The sequence below is a fragment of the Ornithorhynchus anatinus genome, chromosome 1, assembly GCF_004115215.2.
Source record: "Ornithorhynchus anatinus isolate Pmale09 chromosome 1, mOrnAna1.pri.v4, whole genome shotgun sequence".
NCBI lineage: Eukaryota > Metazoa > Chordata > Mammalia > Monotremata > Ornithorhynchidae > Ornithorhynchus > Ornithorhynchus anatinus.
Genome location: NC_041728.1, coordinates 70,640,134 through 70,660,184, shown reverse-complemented (window position 1 = coordinate 70,660,184; position 20,051 = coordinate 70,640,134). Strand labels below are relative to the sequence as shown.

Sequence of the window (20,051 nt, the reverse complement as noted above, 5' to 3'; positions counted from 1 at the left end):
TAGCCAGCCAGATCAGCCGAATCAACCCTGGCGATCAATGGGGTGACAGATGTCGCAGCCAGATCGCCCTCACATCCGAAACTCCGCTGCGCGCGGGCGGCTATATAAAGCTCCAGCGCCCGCCTCGCTTTCCGCTTACGGTCGTCGCCGCTCGGGCGCCTCCGAAGGGGTCCCAGGCGGGACCCCGCCGCCCACCCGGCCCGGGGCTTCCCAAGCCGGGGTCCCGCCGCCCAGTCGGCCCCGGGCTTCCCAAGCCGGGGGCGGCGGCGGGCGGGGGGCGCGCCCGACCCCCCCCGACGTGCCTTGCGGGGCTCTATGCAGATGAGGCCGGATGGGAGGATGGCGATTGGTGGGTTGCGGAGCGGCCGCCCCTCCGGGCAGGGCTTGCCTTGTCTCCGCCTCTCCCTGGCTCTGTCTCTCTCTCTCTCTCTCTCTCTGTCTCTGTGGTTTGGGCGGCGGCCAGCGAGGGCTTCCTCCTCCAACCTCTCTGCGGTGCAACCGAGTGAGACTCCTGTGGGTGAGCCCCCCCGGACTGACTGGGGGCTGGGGGCTGGGCTAGGCAGGGCTCTCTCCGCCCCCCCCCCCCCCCATTCCTTCCCCCTCCTTCTACCTCCCTCCCCCCTTCCTTCTCTTCTCCTTCACTCCCTCCCTTCATCCTTCTTTCCTCCTCCCTTCCTTTCCCCTCCATACTCCCCCCTCCTCCCGTCTCCCCTTCCTTCCTCCTTCCCCCTCTTCCCTCCCTCCCTCCCTCCCTCCTCCCTATTCCCCCCTTCCTTCTCTCCCCTTCCCCCCTCCTCTCCTTCCCTCCCTCCCCTCTTCCCTCCCTCTCCTCCCTCTTCCTTCCTTTCTCCCCCTCTTCCCACTCCTTTCTTTCTCTCCCTTCCCTCCCTCCCCTCCTTCTTCCCTCCCTTCTTCCCCCTTTCCCCCCTCCTTTCTTTCTCTCCCTTTCCTCCCTCCCCTCCCTCTTCCCTCCCTTCTTCCCCCTTTCCCCCCTCCTTTCTTTCTCTCCCTTTCCTCCCTCCCCTCCCTCTTCCCTCCCTTCTTCCCCCTTTCCCCCCTCCTTTCTTTCTCTCCCTCCCTCCCTCCCCTCTTTCCTCCCTCTCCACTTCCCTCCCTCTCCCCCCTAGTCTCTCCTCCCTCTTCCCTTCCTTCTCCCCCCTTTCCCCTTCCTTTCCTTCTCCCCCTCCCCTCTTCCCTCCCTCTCTCTGCTCCCTAGTCTCCCCTCCCTCTTGCCTTCCTTCTCCCCCCTTTTCCCCTCCTTTCCTTCTCCCCCTCCCCTCTCACCTCCCTCTCCTCCCTATTCTCCTTCCCCCTCCCTCCTCCCCCTCCTTTCTCTCCCCTCTTTTCCCCTCCTTTCCTTCTTCCCCTGCCCTCTTCCCTCCCTCCTCCTCACCCTCCCTCCCTCCCTGGGTGCTCATTTTAGCCATCTCCATTGTGCCACGTGAACCACTTCCTCCAGGGGCCTGGGCGGAGGGTCTCAAGCCCCCTTGCTGTGGGGCGCTACAGGAACCTCCCCTGGCAGGAACAGGGCAGGACGGAGCCAGGACAGGCAAGACCCGTCCCAGGTCTCTACAGGTCACTGCAGCCTCTCCCTCCAGTGTAGACCGCAGGCCTGGGAGTCAGAAAGTCATGGATTCTAATCCTGCCTCCACCACCTGTCTGCTCTGCGTGACCTTGGGAAAGTCGCTTCACTTCCCTGGGCTTCAGTGACCTCATCTAGAAAATGGGGATTGAGACCAAGAGCCCCCATATGGGACAGGGAATGTGTCCAACCTGATTACCTTGTATCTACTCTAGAGCTTAAAACAGTGCTTTGGCACGCAATAAGTGCGTAACAAGTGCCATAATGCTGTACTGTACTCTCCCAAGTGCTTAAGACAGTGCTCTGCACACAGTAAGCGCTCAATAAATACGATTGAACCAATGAATGAATATTATTATTCCCTCCCCACTGCCTCCTCCTCCCTTGGCAACCTAGGAGCCTGCAGCCCCAGGAGGGTGGGAAGACACACGGCAGACACCCAAGGTTTGAGCTGGAGGGGAAGAGAGACTTGACGTTGGTGGCAGCCAATCAATCAATTCATTCCTCTCAAGGTGACCTCTGGGCCTTCCTCTACAGGCCTCTTGTTCACGCTCTCCCTCCTTCTGGGAACACCCTTCTCCTTCCCTTCCACTAATTTCTCCATCTTCGAAGTCCTTTGGTAAGCACATCTCCGGGAGGCTTTCCCTGATTTGTAATCTCCCCTCTCCCAACCACCATTTCAGGACTTGGTTCCCTAAGCACTTAAGTACTTTGGCAGCCCCACTTACCCTTCACGTGCATATATTCATTCATTCAATAGTATTTATTGAGTGCTTACTAAGTGCAGAGCACTGTACTAAGCACTTGGAATGTACAAATCGGCAACAGATACAGTCCCTGCCCATTGATGGGTTTACAGTCTAATCGGGGGAGACAGACAAAAACAATAGCAATGAATAGAAACGTGTACTCTGTTTCTTCCTCCTATGCGTAATTTATTTCCCTACCAAACTCAAGAGCTTATTTTTATTAATGATAATAATGATGATGGTATTTGTTAAGCGCTTACTGTGTGCCAAGCACTGTTACAGTCGGTGGAAGGTCTTCCTGTGGGGTGCTTTGATTAGTTATCCTCTTCCTGGCTGGATGATTTTTCAAAGATTACGTCGCTGCTGCCTCTGGGCTTGATTTATTTTCAAAACCTACCGTGGCCATTAAAGAATGTGCATGTTTTGCCTTGAATCATACTTTTGAGGTTCTTAAGATTGACCCTAAATTTGCTTCTCATGTCATATATTCAGGTGATAGTACAGTTAATAGCGATTAAAAAAACCAAATCGAAACACAGGTGACTGAAGATAAACCCAAAATGTATTTTGGCTGTGAGCTCGTTAGTTAAAATGCGATAGCTAATTTTGGAAATTCTGCAGTTATTGGGAGTTTTAATTTAGTTGTGAATAAGCTCCTTGTGTTCAGGGAATGTATCTACCAACTCTATTGGATTGTACTCTCCCACGTGCTTTTTACAGTGATGTGCACACTACGCTCAATACGTACTATTGCTTGGTATTTATTGAGTTCTGACTGCGTGCGGAGCACTGTACTGAGCGCCCGGGAGAGTACGATACAACAGAGTTGGTAGATGCATTCCCGGCCCACAACGAGCTCACGGTGGCAATCATTAACCAGGTCGCTTTTGCTCTTCCCCCCGCTGCTTGAGGTTCCCGGGGGTGACTCCCTGGACTCACCTTGATTCCGTGAGTCTTTCCGGGCGCCGGCGCTGTCTCCGTACCCTCGGCCGCAGCGCCACACCGGACGTCGCTCCCGGCTCCGACGTGGGCACTGGACACCGGGGACGGGCTGCAACCTGTAAGACGGTGGCCGGGGTCTGAAAGGAGATTTGAGGTGGGAGGGATTTTCCTTTCCTTTCTTTTGATCGATCTTGACCAAACTCTCCTTCTCAATCAATTAATACTTGTTGAGCATCTCCCATCACTCTTGGGAGAGTGCAATCTAGCAGAATCAGTAGACGCGTTCCTTGCCCACATCAAGTTTACAGTCTACTCTCCGCTTCTCCCAAACTAATCTACTAATTGGGCCTCGTTTTCAATCCCCTCATTTCTGGCCCAACCAATAGTATTTATTGAGCACTTATTCTGGGCAGAGACTCATGACTTTCTTCACCCGAGGAATCCCCCTGCCCCCTCTTAAATCTTCCAAACCGTGGCCTTCTCCCCTATAACCTTCAAAGCCACCCCCAAATCCCTTCTCCTCCTTCTCTCCCCTGATTGCTTCCTCAGCTCAAGGCATGTCATCGGTCACCCTTTGCTGTCACACGGGTATCAATTTCTTTATTCCATGGACCCATTTTTGCTTACCCGGCTCTGCCGCTTGTCAGCTGTGTGACTGTGGGCGAGTCACTTAACTTCTCTCTGCCTCAGTTACCTCATCTGTAAAATGGGAATTAACTGTGAGCTTCACGTGGGGCAACCTGATTCCCCTGTATCTACCCCAGCGCTTAGGACAGTGCTCTGCACATAGTAAGCACTTAACAAATACCAACATTATTATTATTACTTCTTGGCAAGTTGAATATATCTGTTCAGTCTTATTCCTATTGTGTCTATGTGCCTTCCCTAGTAGATTACAAACCTTCAAGACGCGGGACCCAATGCTTCTATAGTCTCAGTAAGGGGCTCAATAAATACTGGTGATGAAGAAGATATGGGGACAATAAAGCATGAACTTGTTACGCAGATTAATTGATAAAGCCGGTTCGCTTAGGATGTATCTGCTCAAAATGTAAACATTTCCTTTTCAGAAAACCAGGGCCACAGAAATGTCTGGGAAACCCAAACTCCACTATACCAATGGCAGAGGCCGAATGGAATCGATTCGCTGGCTCCTGGCTGCGGCCGGTGTAGAGGTTGGTGCTTGTCAGGGGGAAAACTTTCCCGTGTTACTCATTTTGGGGGAAAAAAACGTTTCAAGGTGGAAGCTTCTGGCAAATGATGTCCATAGATTTTTGTTTGTCTACCCTCCGGTCTAGAGGAGTCTTCAGTCTGTAGCAGATTTGGAATTTATGGTCTTTAAGAACTTTCCAGGTACTCTGCCTAAAGCTGTAGAAGACTCTAATATTTTTGTTTTGGAACCTCTTTACCTCTTGAGGACCTGTTTGCAAGTCCTCATCTTCTCATTTCTCTTCTGCTGAAGTAGGTTTTTTTCCAGGCTTTCGAAACTCAGGGAAGGTGCTGGGGTTGGAGATAGGGTAAATGGGGAGCAGAGTATTTTCTTTGGTGGTTCAGAGGTCCAGGCAGAAAATGTCGAGCCTTGTTTTGAGGGGAACAACGGTAGCTGTAGTGTTTTCTGGCCTGGCTAGGGGAGAGAAGGGACATTGTGAAACCTGACTGGGGTTTGGGTATGTTTCTTCTATTTCTTCTTGTTTTTCATCTCCTCTAATTCTTCTCCCTCTCCATGTCTCCCCTGCTTTTTATTTTTACATTGTGAGTCCCCTGAGGGCCAGGGGTGGTGTCTAATTCCCACGTGCTCATCCTTTCCTAGTACTTAATACAGTGCTCTGCACACAGAAAGCGCTTAGTAATCAATCAATCAGTTGTATCACTGTGTGCCCAGTACTGTGCTAAGCACTTGGGAGAGTACACTATACTAATATGAGAGACACGTTCCCAGCCCACAATGAGGTTACAGTCAAGCGGACTATTATTTATGTATTTATTGATCGTATTTATTGAGCACTTACTGTGTGCAAAACACTTTACTATGCTCTTGGGAGAGTACAGTATAACATCAGACACATTCTACTAATTCTTAATAAGGAAAGCAATGAGTAATGGCAGGATGCTGACAGTGCCCCTACCAGCTCCCCTAGCAGCAGAACTGGTGCAATTTTAGTAAATAGAACTCTTTTCTAGAATTATTCAGAACAGAATGTTGCTTTTGCTCTGATTTTTGTAGATTCAAGAGATTTAACTTTGTTTCTCTTCTGAACTTTGAGTTTTGGTGCTCTCTCCAGTTTATTTGTCTTGTTTGCTTTGGCTTAGTTTGATGAAGAATTTTTGGAAACGAAAGGACAACTTGATAAATTAAAACAAGGTATGTAGAAAAATGCCCTGGAAATTGTTTCCATTTAACTAAGATTAGAACCAAGGTCACCCTACTCTATTCCGCCAACTACAGGGAGGGATTCGGAAGCAATTACTGAAGCAACGAGAAGGAGCTTGGCCCGGTGCAAAGAGCACAGTCCTGGGAGTCAGCCGACCTAGTCTAAATCCCAGTTCTGTCACCTAATAATAATAATAATAATAATAATAATATTTAAATGCTAACTGTGTGCCAAGCACTATTCTGAGCGCTGGGGAGGAAACAAGTTGATCAGGTAGGAGAGTCCCCGTCCCACATGGGGCTTACCTTCTTATCCCCATTTTATAGATGAGGTAACTGAGGCACAGAGAAGTTAAATGACTTGCCCAGGGTCACACAGCAGACATGTGGCAGCCCAGACCCGTGCTCTACCCACTAAACCACTTGCCAGCTGTGTGACCGTGGGCAAATCCCTTAACTTCTCGGTGGCTCAGTTTCCCCATAGGTCGAAGGGGATTTAATACCTGTTCTCCCTCCTTTGTAGCCTGTGAACCCTGTGTAGGGCAGGCACTGTGTGACATGATTATCTTGTATCTACTACAGTTCTTGGTACATAGGAATTCATTCTTTCGTTCATTCGTATTTATTGAGCACTTACTTTGTGCAAAGCACTGTACTAAATGCTTGGGAGAGAACAATATAACAATAAACAGACACATTCCCTACCCATAACTAGCTCACAGTCTAGAGGGAGAGACGGAAAATATAAATAAATTAATGACAGATATGTACATAAATGCTGTGGGGCTGGGAGGGGGGTTGGATAACGGGAGCAAGTCAGGGTGACGCAGAAGGGAGTGGGAGAAGAGGAAAGGAGGGCTTGAGTCAGGGAAGGCCTCTTGGAGGAGACGTGCCTTCAATAAGGCAATATCTCATTGCATCCTGATCTCAAGTGCTTCCTAATCCACTAACAAACCCTACAGTTATTATTATTGGCAAGATCAAATTTAGGTGCTCTTAGGAACACTGTAAAGGTCACGGGATGGGGGTTGGGGGAACAGTTGTTGGGGCAGAGTGGCTGTCTTCATTTCTAAAGTACTGTTTCCCTCCACAGGCTCTCTGCTGTTCCAGCAAGTACCTATGGTAGAGATGGATGGGGTGAAGATGGTTCAGACAAGAGCCATTCTTCAGTACATTGCTGGGAAATACAATCTCTATGGAAAGGACCTACAGGAGAGATTATGGTACCATCAGCGTTGGCCATCACCGCCTCCCACTCTCTGACATTATTTTATAACCTTGAAACGGGGGTGGTGCTATTAAGGGACTCATACAAGAATTAAGTCTAATAATAAACAGCAAGGTGCTCTTAGGAAGCAGTGGGGCGTACGGGGCCTTCGGGCCTGGGAGTCAGAAGGAGCTGGGTTCCCATCTCCACCACTTGACCTGCTGTGTGACCTTTGGCAAGTCATTTAACTTCTCTGTGCCTCAGTGACCTCATCTGTCAAATGGGGCTGAAGACAGGGACTTGTGGGACAGAGACTACATCCAACCTGATTAGCTGGTATCTACCCCCAGCACTTAGTACAGCACCAGGCGCTTAGCAAACACTTAAAAGATATCATTAAAAAAGTAAGGGGAAGAGGAGGCAAAAGAAAAGAAGAAAAAAGGGGAGGAATAAGAAAGTGCTAGTTGCTTCTACTCCATACAGTAGGCACTCAATGAATGAACTCCCTGCCCATTTTGTAACTCCTCACAAACACACCTTTCTCCTCACCCTCTGTTTAACTGTAGTCTTAAAGAGTCTACCACCCTTTCCTGGATGTGTGGCCGCTCTCACCTTTCTGCTTCTCCTCCACAACCCATGGCAGTCTTACTGAAGGAACTCTCTTTAGGACATGAGGAAGAAGAGGTTTTTCTCCCTGTACTGAATTTGGATACAGTAGCATAAACCAAGACCAGTCCCAGCAGCCTTGCTGTACGTTTGAGGATCGAAGGAAGGAGAAGAGCTAGGAATTAATTCATTTATAAGTCTGCCTACCTCCCTAGTGGCCATGGTTAAGCTGCACCCGAGCGGGATTTAACTGAACGCAAATGGGTTTAAGTAGAATATTGAGGAGAGGATTTCAGAATAACTCCACAGGTCGTGAAGGTTTTGAGCCCTGCTGAACAGACTACCCACCTATAGTTAATCTGATCAGCAGGACACGTGGTAGGTAACTGCTTGAGAGATCCCTTAAAACCTGAATTTAGGTTGGTATTTATAAGCAAGTTACCGCACAATCCCAAATATACCTTGGAGAAAGAGAGAAACAATTTACCACAGGTAATGAGTCTGGCTAGTCTCCTGGAACAGGGATCAGGATTGCTGCTCCCTACTCAGCTCATTCCAGAAAGCCTAAACTTGTCTTCCTCATTCTCCACCAGTGGCCGGGAGCTTTTCACCCTTTTCGGCCCAGGCACCGTGACTTAGTGGATCGAGCACAGGCCTGGGAGTCAGAGGACCTGGGTTCTAATCCTATCTGTGCCACTTTTCTGCTCTGGACCTTGGGCAAGTCATTTCACTTTTCTGGACCTCAGTTACCTCATCTGTAAAACAGTGATTAAATTGTGCTCCCCAATAAGACTGTGAGTCCCATGTAGGACAGGGAGTGTGCATCCAACCTAATTAACTTATATCTACCTCAGCGGTTAGTACAGGAAAGAGTAAGCGCTTAGCAAATGCCATAATTATTATTATAAGATAATTCCTTCCTAACATCCTGGAAAGGTGGATGGGGTGGGCCATTGTGGGCCAATTTGGTGGCTGTGTGAATACCACTCTCCCCTCCTGCTGTGTTGTTGAATCTCACTCTTCTGCCCTCTTTTCATGTTGCTGAACAGTTTATCGAGTGCTTACTTTGTGCTGAGTACTGTACTAAATGCTTGGGAGAGTACAATAGAATTGGTAGACACAATTCCCACCCTAAAAGGAGCTTGCAGCATAGTGGGGGAGATATACATTAAAAGTAAATTACAGGTAAAGGAAGCAATCGACAGAACGCCTATAGAGCTAAATTCTAGACTTAAAGCTTGTTTTGGGCAGGGAAAATGTCTACCTACTCTGTTATAGTGTACTCTCCCAAGTGCGTTCTAGACTTAAAGCTTGTTTTGGGCAGGGAAAATGTCTACCTACTCTGTTATAGTGCTCTCCCAAGTGCTTAGTACAGGGCTCTGCACACAGCGAGTGCTCAATAAATTCCATTGATTCGGTGCGGGTGAGTGCTTAGGGGTTGGGACTAAGTGCGTGTGTGAGGCAGTAGGGAGGGAATATAGGGTTGGGGAATGAGAGCTTAATTAGGAGGAAGGCTTCCTCAAGGAGATATGTTTTGAGTAGGAATTTGAAGAAGGAGAGAGTGGAGGTCTGTTGGATATGAAGGAGAAGAAAGTTCCAAGCAGGAGGGAGAGTGCAAGCGAGGGACAGTTTGAGTAGGTTGGTGTTAGAGGAACAAAGTGTGCCGGCTGAGTTGTATTGGGAGAAGTGAGGAAAAGTAGACTGTCAAGGCAGATGCACATATGAAACTTGGCTGGAAAGGAAGTTAATTCTTCCACACAGACCATGGCGTTTTGGGAAGTAGAAGAGTTTTGGAGGCGTACAAGTTGTAAACTACTAGGTAATTAAGATTTGAATCCAGAAGCTGAATAATGTGCATTCTTTCATTGAATCTAGTTAATAGCCAGTTTCAATGAATACTAGAGAAGCAGTGTGGCCTAGGGGATAGATCACGGGTCTGGGAGTCAGAAGGACCTGGGTTCCAATCCTGGCTCAGTCACCCGTCTGCTGTGCGACCCTTGGGCAAATCACTTAACTTCTCTGTGCCTCAGTTACCTCATCTGTAAAATGGGGATTAAGACCGTGAGCCCCATGGGGGACAGGGACTGTGTCCAACCTGATTAGCTTGTAACTACCTCAGTGATTAGAACAGTGCCTGGCCATAATAAGCGCTTAACAAATATAATAAAAAATACTACCTATTTAGCGTTTCCATAAGCTTATTCTAGTTCCATAATGAGTGTCTTGGAAACTTTAGTTCATTCAATAGTATTTATTGAGCGCTTACTAGGTGCAGAGCACTGTACTAAGCGCTTGGAATGTAATTAGTGTGTCAGTAGCATGCCTTGTGCCCTCACTGTGCAAAGTCTACTAGCGGTTCTAGAGTTAATTATTATTTGGTGCCCTTGCGACAACTTGGTAATAAAGAAACCAGATGAGACCAGGAATGAGGTTGGAATAGAGAGAGGAAATCATGGGCCGAAGAACAGCAAGCCTCATAACCTGTTTCAGAGGCTATGCAGGTTTAGCTTTGGGACGTCGCATAAAGCAGAACTGTTGATCATATCATTCCAGTTTCTAAGATACTTGCCGTAGACCGCTGAGGTCCACGACCTTAGGAGCTTGTACAGAGTCATGAGCCTCAATGAATTTTTAAAATATAAGGATTCCCTCTTATACTGTTTATGCACTTCTCTTCATGTTCTTTCCCTGACTGTTTAGCATAAGGTGATTTTTTGCACTCTAGGATGTAATAATAATAATTACCATTATTATTAGTGTGGTATTGTTAGGCATTTACTTTGTGCCAAGCACAATACTAAATGCTGGGGTAGAAAATCAGGTTGGCTTCAATACCTGCTCACTGGGACTCACAGTCTAAGTAGGAGGGGTGACAGGTATTAAATCCCCATTTTATAGGTGAGGCGACTGAGCTCAGAGAAGTTAAGGGATTTACCAAGGTCACACAGCAGACAAATGGTGAAGTCTGGATTAGAGTCCAGGTCCTCTGACTCCCAGGTCCCTGCTCTTCCACTAGACCACACCGCTTGTCCAGCAGTTTGAAAGATGAAACTTGACACTTGACATTTACTCATATAAATATAGTTGATAAAAATGTTATTGGTACCTATTGACACTGCTCTTTCGATTATGGAACTGTATTGATTTTATAGCATTTAAAAATTTGTATTTACATTGTTTTAGTGTGTTTTATCTCGGAAATGCATCAATTCACTTGACATAATTTCTCATGGGGAACTATACTTTGTTGAGAGTTCTTTCACTTAACACTCTGTTTTCATGGGACCAATTTAGAGCATTAACAGTAGCTGTGATATAGTGAGTGCTTTAACAAATGCCATTTTTAAAAAAAATAGCCCCTGTATTTTGAATTCATATAACACATTTCCTCCCAATCAGTCCATCAATTAATGGAGTTTATTGAGTGCTTACTGTGTGCAGAGCACTGTACTAAATGCTCAGGAAAGAATGATACATTAGAGGTGGTAGACGCAGTCCCTAACCGAAAGGGAGCTTACGGCCTATTGCATTTTTCCATCGATCAATCCAAATTTATTGAGCACTGTAGCATGATGTAGTGGATAGAGCACGGGCCTGGGAGTCAGAGGGTCATAGGTTCTAATCCCAGCTCTGCCATTTGTCTTACCCCCATCCCCACCCCACAGCACTTGTGTATATATATATATATTATTCTACTTATTTTATTAATGATGTGTATATCCCTTCTGTCTTTCTACTGCCCACCCCATACACTCTGCTCCTCTGCCACTCACCTCTTCACTGTCCCCCGTTCACGCCTATCCCGCCGTCGACCCCTGGCCCACGTCCTCCCGCGGTCCTGGAACGCCCTCCCTCCTCACCTCTGCCAAACTGACTCTCTTCCCCTCTTCAAAACCCTAATGAGAGCTCACCTCCTCCAGGAGGCCTTCCCAGACTGAGCTCCCCTTTTCCTTCTGCTCCCCCTCCGCCTCAGCTGAGCCCCCTTGCCCTCTGCTCCCCCTCCCCTCCCCACCTCACCCTCTGCTCCTCCCCCTTCCCCTCCCCTCAGCACTGTGCTCATTTGTATATATTATTTATTACCCTATTTATTTGTTAATGAGGTGTACATCCCCTTGATTCTATTTATCGTGATAATGTTGTCTTGTTTTCATTTTCTTCTGTTTTGTTCTGCTATCTGTCTCCCCCGATTAGACTGTGAGCCTGTCATTGGGCAGGGATTGTCTCAATCTGTTGCCGAATTGTATTCATTCATTCATTCAATAGTATTTATTGAGCGCTTACTATGTGCAGAGCACTGTACTAAGCGCTTGGGATGAACAAGTCGGCAACAGATATAGTCCCTGCCGTTTGACGGGCTTACAGTCTAATCGGGGGAGACGGACAGACAAGAACAATGGCAATAAACAGCGTCAAGGGGAAGAACATCTCATAAAAACAATGGCAACTAAATAGAATCAAGGCGATGTACAATTCATTAACAAAATAAATAGGGTAACGAATTGTCCATTCCAAGCGCTTAGTACAGTGCTCTGCACATAGTAAGTGCTCAATAAATGCTATTGAATGAATTAATTAATATATATAATTCTATTTATTTTTATTTATGCTATTGATACCTATGTGCTTTGTTTTGCTTTGTTGTCTATCTCCCCCCTTCTAGACGGTGAGCCCATTGTCAGGTAGAGATTGTCTCTATTTGTTGCTGAACTATTCATTCATTCATTCATTCAATAGTATTTATTGAGCACTTGCTATGTGCAGAGCACTGTACTAAGCGCTTGGAATGTATAATTATACTTTCCAAGTGCTTAGTACAGTGCTGTGTACACAGTAAGTGCTCAGTAAATGCAGTTGAATAAATGAACGCTGTGTGACCTTGAACAAGCTCCTTCACTTCTCTGTGCCTCAGTTCCCTCATCTGTAAAATGGGGATTGAATCTATGAGCACCACGTGGGACAGGGACTGCATCCAACCTGCTTTGCTTGTATTCACCCCAGCACTTAGTACAGTGCCTGGCACATAATAAACACTTAAATGCCACCGTTATTATCATTAGCGAAGTACTTAGTGCTTGGGAGAATGCAGTATAACAGAGTTGGTAGACATTCTCCCTGCTCACAACGAGCTTACAGTCTGGAGGACCGTTTGTAGTTTTGTTACCGTTACGACCATAATAAAACCCAACGCCACTCCAAATCCTTAGTTGAAAAGCTAAAGAACTGGAAGCTAAACTTACCTGAACCAATCTCTCTTTTTAGGATTGACATGTATGTGGGCGGTATAATGGATCTGATGGAGTTGATCATCGTGTATCCCTTCTTAAAGCCAGAAGAAAAAGGAGACAGAGTGGCTTTAATTGCTCAGAGAGCCACCACCCGATATTTCCCAGTATTTGAAAAGGTCAGTGACAAGAAACTGAGTCGATAGAGGGGACAGATCTACAGTGGAGAGCATCTGGAATATACCAAGTCACAGAGTGACTAATTCTTAAAGGAAGAATCTCAAGTCTGAGGCAAGATGAAAAAATACCAGTTTGTGCAGGGTGGAGTATACCATATGGTTCGGTGTGAAGCAACCTTCTCGTCAACAGTGGTATTTTCTGAATGCTTATTCTGTCTGGAGCACTGTACTAGGCACTTGGGAGCATTCAGCAGGAGTAAAAGACACAGTTCCTTCCCTCAGGGACTTAACAACATGATTTATGGAAGACCAGGTTTATTTTCACTCTTGCAATTGGTTCTGATCCTGGGTCCCAGAGCCCAAAAGATTTCTCGGGATTTAAGAATTATAATTTTAACATGAGAAAAATGGGAAATTTAAGAGAAAACCTTTTCTGGTACATGTTCAACAAATGTGTTCAGGGAAGCAGCATGGCCTAGTGGATAGAACATGGGCCTGGGAGTCCGAAGGTCATGGGTTCTAATCCCGGATCTGCCATTTCTCTGCTGTGTGACCTTGGGCAAGTCGCTTCACTTCTCTGAGCCTCAGTTACCTCATCTGTAAAATGGGGATTGAGACTGTGAGCTTTACATGGGATAGGGACTTTGTCCAACCCGGTTTGCTTTATTCACCCCAGCACTCCTAATACAGTGCCTGGCACATAGTAAGTGCTTACCAAATACCATAATTATTATTCATCCTGCTGTGTTGGGATTTTCCCTGGGTACTTTAAGTGTCTTACTGGAAAGACCTCGTGTCCTTGCTTGCTGTCTTCAGTGATCTTTTTGCCTGTCCATCCCCGGCCAATCCCCAAAATGCTCCCTTCCTCCCTTGTTGGGGCTAGAATGGGTAGAAATGCCTCACACTTGGCTTCCATTCGTTTCTCCTTGCTCCAAGGGCCTTATGGCATTTCTGCGTCGCTCTTACAACTGGATTTGCTCCCTTTTTTCACCCCTCCCTCAGCCCTACAGCACTTACAGACATATCCTAAATGTATTTATTTATAATAATGTCCATTTCCCCCTCTGGACTATCAACACCTCTTTGTGGTCAGGGAAAGTGTCTACCAGCTCTGATATTATCCTCTTCCAAGTGCTTAGTACGGCAAGCACTCAATAAGTACAATCGATTGATTCCACTTTTTTCTTTAAATAATGTAGCCCCTGAACCAGGTTATGCAATGTAAGCACAGTAACCTTGGATGAACCAGTTGCTGTCACAACAGAAACCATCAAACAATAACTCCTCGCCATTGGCTTTAAAGCAATCCACTACCTTGCCCCCTCCTACCTCACCTCACTTCTCTCCTTTTATCACTCAGCCCGCACTTTGCTCCTCTAATGCTAACCTCTCACTGTGCTTCTGTCTCGCCTATCTCGTCGCCGACCCTAGCCCGTGTCCTGCCTCTGGCCTGGAACGCTCTTCCTCTTCAAATCCGACAGACAGTTATTCTCCACTTAAAAGCCTTTTTGAAGGTATATCTCCTCCAAGAGGCCCGCCCTCACCTAGACTGTAAGCTCCTTGTGGGCAGGGAATGTGTCTGTTGTTGTATTGTAGTTTCCCTTAGTGTGTGCTCTGCACACAGTCTTGTCTTATGCCGTCGAGTTGTCTCCGACCCACAGCGATGCCATGGACACATCTCTCCCAGAACACCCCACTTCCATATGCCATCGTTCTGGTCGTGTATGCATAGAGTTTTCTTGGTAAAAATCCAGAACTGGTTTACCATTGCCTCCTTCCGCACAATATACTTGAGTCTCTGCCCTCGACTCTCTCCCATGCTGCTGTTGCCCAGAACAGGAGAGTTTTGACTTGTAACAGATGACCTTCCACTCGCTAGCCACTGGCCAAGCTAGGGATGGAATGGGTAGGCCTCTGCTTGACTCTCACTCTCGTAGTTGAGACTGTTAGAGGACTGGAAACTCCAGGTGCGACCCTGAGAGGGAACTGCACACAGTAATCACTCAGTAAATATGATTGAATGAATGAGTTGCCCCTTTAACATGAAATGTGCTTGCTGTCTGTCTCCCCCATTTAGACTGTGAGCCCATCACTGGGCAGAGATTGTCTCTTTCTGTTGCCGAATTGTACATTCCAAGCGCTTAGTACAGTGCTCTGCACATAGTAAGCGCTCAGTAAATACTATTGAAGGTGCTAAATTCCTGCAGAGTGCTGCTGTTCTCTGATTTTTGACTGTACTTTGCTTTATCTCTCAATTTCTGAACCTGGGGCTTTCTGCTCCTGATTGGTGGTGGTGATGGTATTTGTTTAGTGCTACTCTGCCCTAAGCACTGCTCTAAGCTCTGGGGTAGACTCAAATTAATCAGGTTGGACACAGTCCCTGTCCAGTCTTAACCCCCATTTTCCAGATGAGGTAACTAAGGCACGGAGAAGTGAAGCAACTTGCCCAAGGTCACCAGCAGACAAGTGGCGGAGCTGGGATTAGAGCCCAGGTCCTTCTAATTCCCAGACCTGGGCCCTATCCACTTGGCCGTACTGGTGCAGCTACTGGGTGGACACACGGAGTATTGGGCTCTTCCTGTGCTCTTCCAGGGTCTTTATTGCCTCAGCTGCAATGGGACAAAATCAACAGCCTCTGTTTCAAAAGAACAGTAATTTATAATAATTGTGGTATCTGTTAGGTGCTTACTATGTCCTAAACACCAGGGCAGATACAAGATAATCAGATCAGACACAGTCACTGCCCTACATGTGTTCACCGTCTTAGGAGGAAGGAGAATGGTTGTTTTATTCTCATTTTACAGATGAGGAAATTGAGGCACAGAGAAGGTAAGCGACCTGATCGGGGTCACGCAGCAGGCAAGTGGCAGAACTGGGATTAGAACCCAGGTCCCCTGTTTCCCAAACCCGTGCTCTTTCCACTAGACCACACTGCTTCTCTTTAGGCATTGCAGAATTAACCTGTTTATTAACCACCCTGATGACAATTAGCGCTCTGTCCCAAAAGAGCAAGGCAGAGCCAAGAAGCATTTCACTGGAGGTGCTGGATGTTACTTTTGCATTTATATGATAAGGATTGCAATTGAGCTATGTTCCCTAGTCAGTCTCCACGCATTATCAATCAATAGAATTTGTTGAGCAACTTGCTGTGTGCAGAACAAATATAGAACAACTTGGAGTTGAAGGTTTAGTTTAGTGAATAATTATACAGCCTTGTGTTGTATAATTCCTAGGGGCGTTCCCTTCGGGGTTAGCAACTCCCAACACCCCAACACAGCTATTTTGTTTTACCTGGTTCCTCCTAATCTAGGCCCCCGTACACCCCTATTTTCCTGCCCACTTGGCTGAACCCCAGTGGCTGTTCTGAGTCCATTCAGGAAAAAATGTGAGGCGAGGGACCAGACCTGAGGACTGTGAGAGACAGCTGGAAATGCCCCCTGTCATTTGCGCCATCTTGAATTTGGAATGACTGAGAGGTGGTTTTGAAGACTTGACTGCTTCCTTAGCTTGACACCAATGGTTAGGTGTGCAGATTCAAGTCCAAAGTGAAACTTGCCCCTTGATATCATCTGCCCTATGTGGATTCAGCTTTTGAAGGTTCTAATCCCAGCTCTGTCATTTGTCTTACCCCCTTCCCTGCCCCACAGCACTTGTGTATATATATGTGCATATTTATTATTCTACTTATTAATAGTGTGTATATCCCTTCTGTCTTTCTACTGCCCACCCTGTACACTCCGCTCCTCTGCCGCTCACCTCCTCACTGTCCCCCATTCACACCTATCCTGCCGTTGACCCCTGGGCCCACGTCCTCCCCCTGTCCTGGAATGCCCTCCCTCCTCACCGATGCCAAACTCACTCCCTTCCCCTCTTCAAAGCCCTACTGAGAGCTCACTTCCTCCAAGAGGTCTTCCTAGCCTGAGCTCCCCCTTTTCCCTCTGCTTCCCCTCCACCCTCTGCTCTTCCACCTTTCCCCTTCCCCTCCCCTCAGCTGAGCCCCCTTGCCCTCTGCTCCCCCTCCCCTCCCCTCCCCACCTCACCCTTTGCTCCTCCCCCTTCCCCTCCCCTCCCCTCAGCACTGTGCTCATTTGTATATATTATTTATTACCCTATTTATTTGTTAATGAGGTGTATATCCCCTTGATTCTATTTATCGTGATAATGTTGTCTTGTTTTCATTTTGTTCTGTTTTGTTCTGCTGTCTGTCTCCCCCGATTAGACTGTGAGCCCCTCATTGGGCAGGGATTGTCTCTATCTGTTGCCGAATTGTACATTCCAAGTGTTTAGTACAGTGCTCTGCACATAGTAAGTGCTCAATAAATATTATTGAATGAATGAATGAATGGAAAGGCATCAGTTGATCAATTGGATGTACTGTGCACTTCCTGCATGGTGACCTATCGAACTTTTACCTTGTACAGGTTTTAAAGGACCATGGACAAGACTTTCTCGTGGGTAACCGGTTGAGTTTGGCAGATGTGCAACTACTTGAAGCCATTTTATTGGTGGAGGAGAAAGTACCCAATGCACTGACTGAATTTCCTCTGCTCCAGGTAAAGAACAAATCACAAGGGAAACGTATGACTTTGACCCAAGCTTTCCCAAAATGTCTGCTGACTCAGGTCCCCCTTTGGCATTAATTAATTTTTTTGGAATGTCATTGGGAAAATGAAAACATACGCTGGCTTTAAGGGAAGCTTTCCTGGATTCCAGTTGTAAGATGATTTGATTGAATTTCTTTTTAACCTCATTGTGTTTCCACAAGGCCAGAAGCAGCGTGGCATAGTGGATAGAGCCCGGCCCTGGGAGTCAGAAGGTCATGGGTTCTAATCCCAGTTCTGCTGCTTTTCTGCTGTGTGACCTTGGGCAAGTCACTTCACTTCTCTGGGCCTCAGTTACCTCATCTGTAAAATGGGGCTAAAGGCTGTGAGCCCCTCGTGGGACAGGGTTGTGTCCAACACGATCTGCTTGTATCCACCCCAGTGCTTGGTACAGTATCTGGCACATAGTAAGTGCTTAACAAATACCATTATTGTTATTGTTATTGATAATAATACTTATAATAGTAAAGTGAGGCCAAGGCAATTGGCTCACTGTCTTCTCAGCTTCTCTTCATGGGATCGCCTGTGATCTTGAATGGATCGATTCCCCTGAACAGCCGTATATTTCTCTCCAGGAGGCCGTATCTTCAAATTAGCCATGTGCTCCTTAGGAAAATGTCTCAAATATAATCCCTTGTCAGGCAGGCTGACCCAGATTGACCTCATAACTCATCAGTCAATCACTGGTATTTAGTGAATGCTTACCATGTGCTAAGCACTTGGGTGAGTTCAGTACGGCAGAATTAGCCGACACATTCCCTGACCGTAATGAAGGGAGACCGACATTAACATAAATAAAATAATTTATAATACATACTTTCAAGATATGTACATAATTCATTCATTCAATAGTATTTATTGAGCACTTACTATGTGCAGACCACTGCACTAAACGCTTGGAATATACAGTTCGGCAACAGATAGAGACAATCCCTGCCCAGTGACGGGTTTACAGTCTAATCGGGGGAGACAGACGGACAAAAACAAGACAACATAATCACAATAAATAGAATCAAGGGGATGTACACTTCATTAACAAAATAAATAGGGCAATAAAAATATATACAAATGAGCACAGTGGGGAGGGGAAGGGAGAGGGGGAGGAGCAGAGGGAAAGGGGGCTTAGCTGAGGGGAGGTGAAGGGGGGAAGGGAGAGGGAGCAGAGAGCGGAGGGGGAGCAGAGAGGGAGCAGAGGGAAAAGGGGAAGCTCAGTCTGGGAAGGCCTCTTGGAGGAGGTGAGCTCTCAGTAGGGCTTTGAAGAGGGGAAGAGAGTTAGTTTAGTGGAGGTGAGGAGGGAGGGCATTCCGGGACAGCGGGAGGACGTGGGCCAGAGGTCGACGGCTGGATAGGTTTGAACGGAGGATGGTGAAGAGGTGAGCAGCAGAGGAGCGGAGCTTGCGGGGTGGGCAGGAAAAAGAGAGAAGGGAGGTGAGGTAGGAGGGGGCAAGGTGATGGAGAGCTTTGAAGCCAAGAGTGAGAAGTTTCTGTTTCGTGTGGAGGTTGATGGGCAACCACTGAAGGTTTTTAAGGAGGGGAGTGACATGCCCAGAGCTTTTCTGCAGCAAGATGATCCGGGCAGCGGAATGAAGAATACACCGGAGTGGGGAGAGACAGGAGGAAGGGAGGTCAGAGAGAGAGCTGACACAATAATCCAGACGGGATATTATGAGAGCACATAAGTGCTGTAGGGTTGGGGGTGGAGCGAAAATCAAATGCCCAAAGGTCACAGATCCAAGTTTAGAAGCCATCTTTTTTGACTGTGTTTTCTCTGCACTCTTTGCTCTTCTCTTTCAGGGGTTTAAAGCAAGAATAAGCAATATCCCTACAATTAAGAAATTTCTGGCTCCTGGCAGCAAGAAGAAGCCTATACCTGATAACAACTATGTGGAAACAGTTTTATCTATCTTCTCAAAATAGTAAATAAGTACACTATTAGGTGAAAGAGAGAAAATTCATTTTGTTGATAAACGTACACTAATTGATATGATAAACATACACTAATTGATATGATAAACATACACTAATTGAATTGTAGAAGTGTAGGGCAGGTGATTCTGTAATCTGTTAGGTATCTCTTTTAATGAAGACAGACCAAATCTGACATTTTTCTCCTAATCTCAGCAGGGAATCATCTCCCTATTATCTCCCTTACTTCAACCCATCCCCCTGTTATCACCTGATAATAAGACCTTGCACATACAACATTCCAGTTTCCAGAAATGATGCCCTCTCTCAGAATGGCACCAGGAACATTGTTTTATTTGGGATTGAGAAGCAGCATGGCCTAATGGAGAGACCACGGGGCTGGGAGTCAGAAGGACCTGGGTTCTGACCCCTCCTCCACCTCTGGTCTGCTTTGTGACCTTGGGCAAGTCACTTAACTTCTCTGTGCCTCAGTTCCCTTATCTATAAAATGGGGATTAAGGCTGTAAACCCCATGTGGGACAAGACTGTGTCCAACCTGATTAGCTTGTATCTACCCCAGCGCTTAGAACAATGCTTGACACATAGTAAGCGCTTAACACATTGTCATTATTGTGATCATTATTATTATTTTCCCTGACATCCCTTTTCTCCTATGTCTTCCCAAAT

At 46.7% G+C, this 20,051-nt stretch overlaps 1 protein-coding gene across 4 annotated transcripts; it reads left to right on the top strand.

Moving 5' to 3' along the window:
• The first annotated feature begins 417 nt into the window (after positions 1 to 417).
• LOC100092556 (glutathione S-transferase 3-like) lies at positions 418 to 19,493 on the top strand. Of its 4 annotated transcripts, none has more exons than XM_029071447.2 (8): positions 2,052 to 2,201; positions 3,243 to 3,391; positions 4,344 to 4,448; positions 5,584 to 5,635; positions 6,738 to 6,867; positions 12,717 to 12,858; positions 17,280 to 17,411; positions 19,254 to 19,493. In XM_029071447.2, the coding sequence occupies exons 3-8, from the start codon at positions 4,362 to 4,364 to the stop codon at positions 19,374 to 19,376; spliced, it is 666 nt and encodes a 221-aa protein (XP_028927280.1). In that variant the 5' UTR covers positions 2,052 to 2,201; positions 3,243 to 3,391; positions 4,344 to 4,361; the 3' UTR covers positions 19,377 to 19,493. The 4 variants fall into 4 exon arrangements, with proteins under 4 accessions (XP_028927283.1, XP_028927280.1, XP_028927281.1 ...); XM_029071448.2 differs by having other exon boundaries at positions 3,243 to 3,427; XM_029071450.1 differs by lacking the exons at positions 2,052 to 2,201; positions 3,243 to 3,391 and adding an exon at positions 418 to 513.
• Positions 19,494 to 20,051: the final 558 nt, after the last annotated feature.

What these genes read in the sequence shown, in the direction of transcription:
- LOC100092556 (XM_029071450.1), top strand. Translation starts at nt 4,362, where the DNA reads ATGTCTGGGAAACCCAAACTCCACTATACCAATGGCAGAGGCCGAATG. An exon ending in TGGCTGCGGCCGGTGTAGAG is followed by an intron (nt 4,449 to 5,583) that starts GTTGGTGCTTGT and finishes GCTTTGGCTTAG; the next exon opens with TTTGATGAAGAATTTTTGGA. An exon ending in GACCTACAGGAGAGATTATG is followed by an intron (nt 6,868 to 12,716) that starts GTACCATCAGCG and finishes CTCTCTTTTTAG; the next exon opens with GATTGACATGTATGTGGGCG.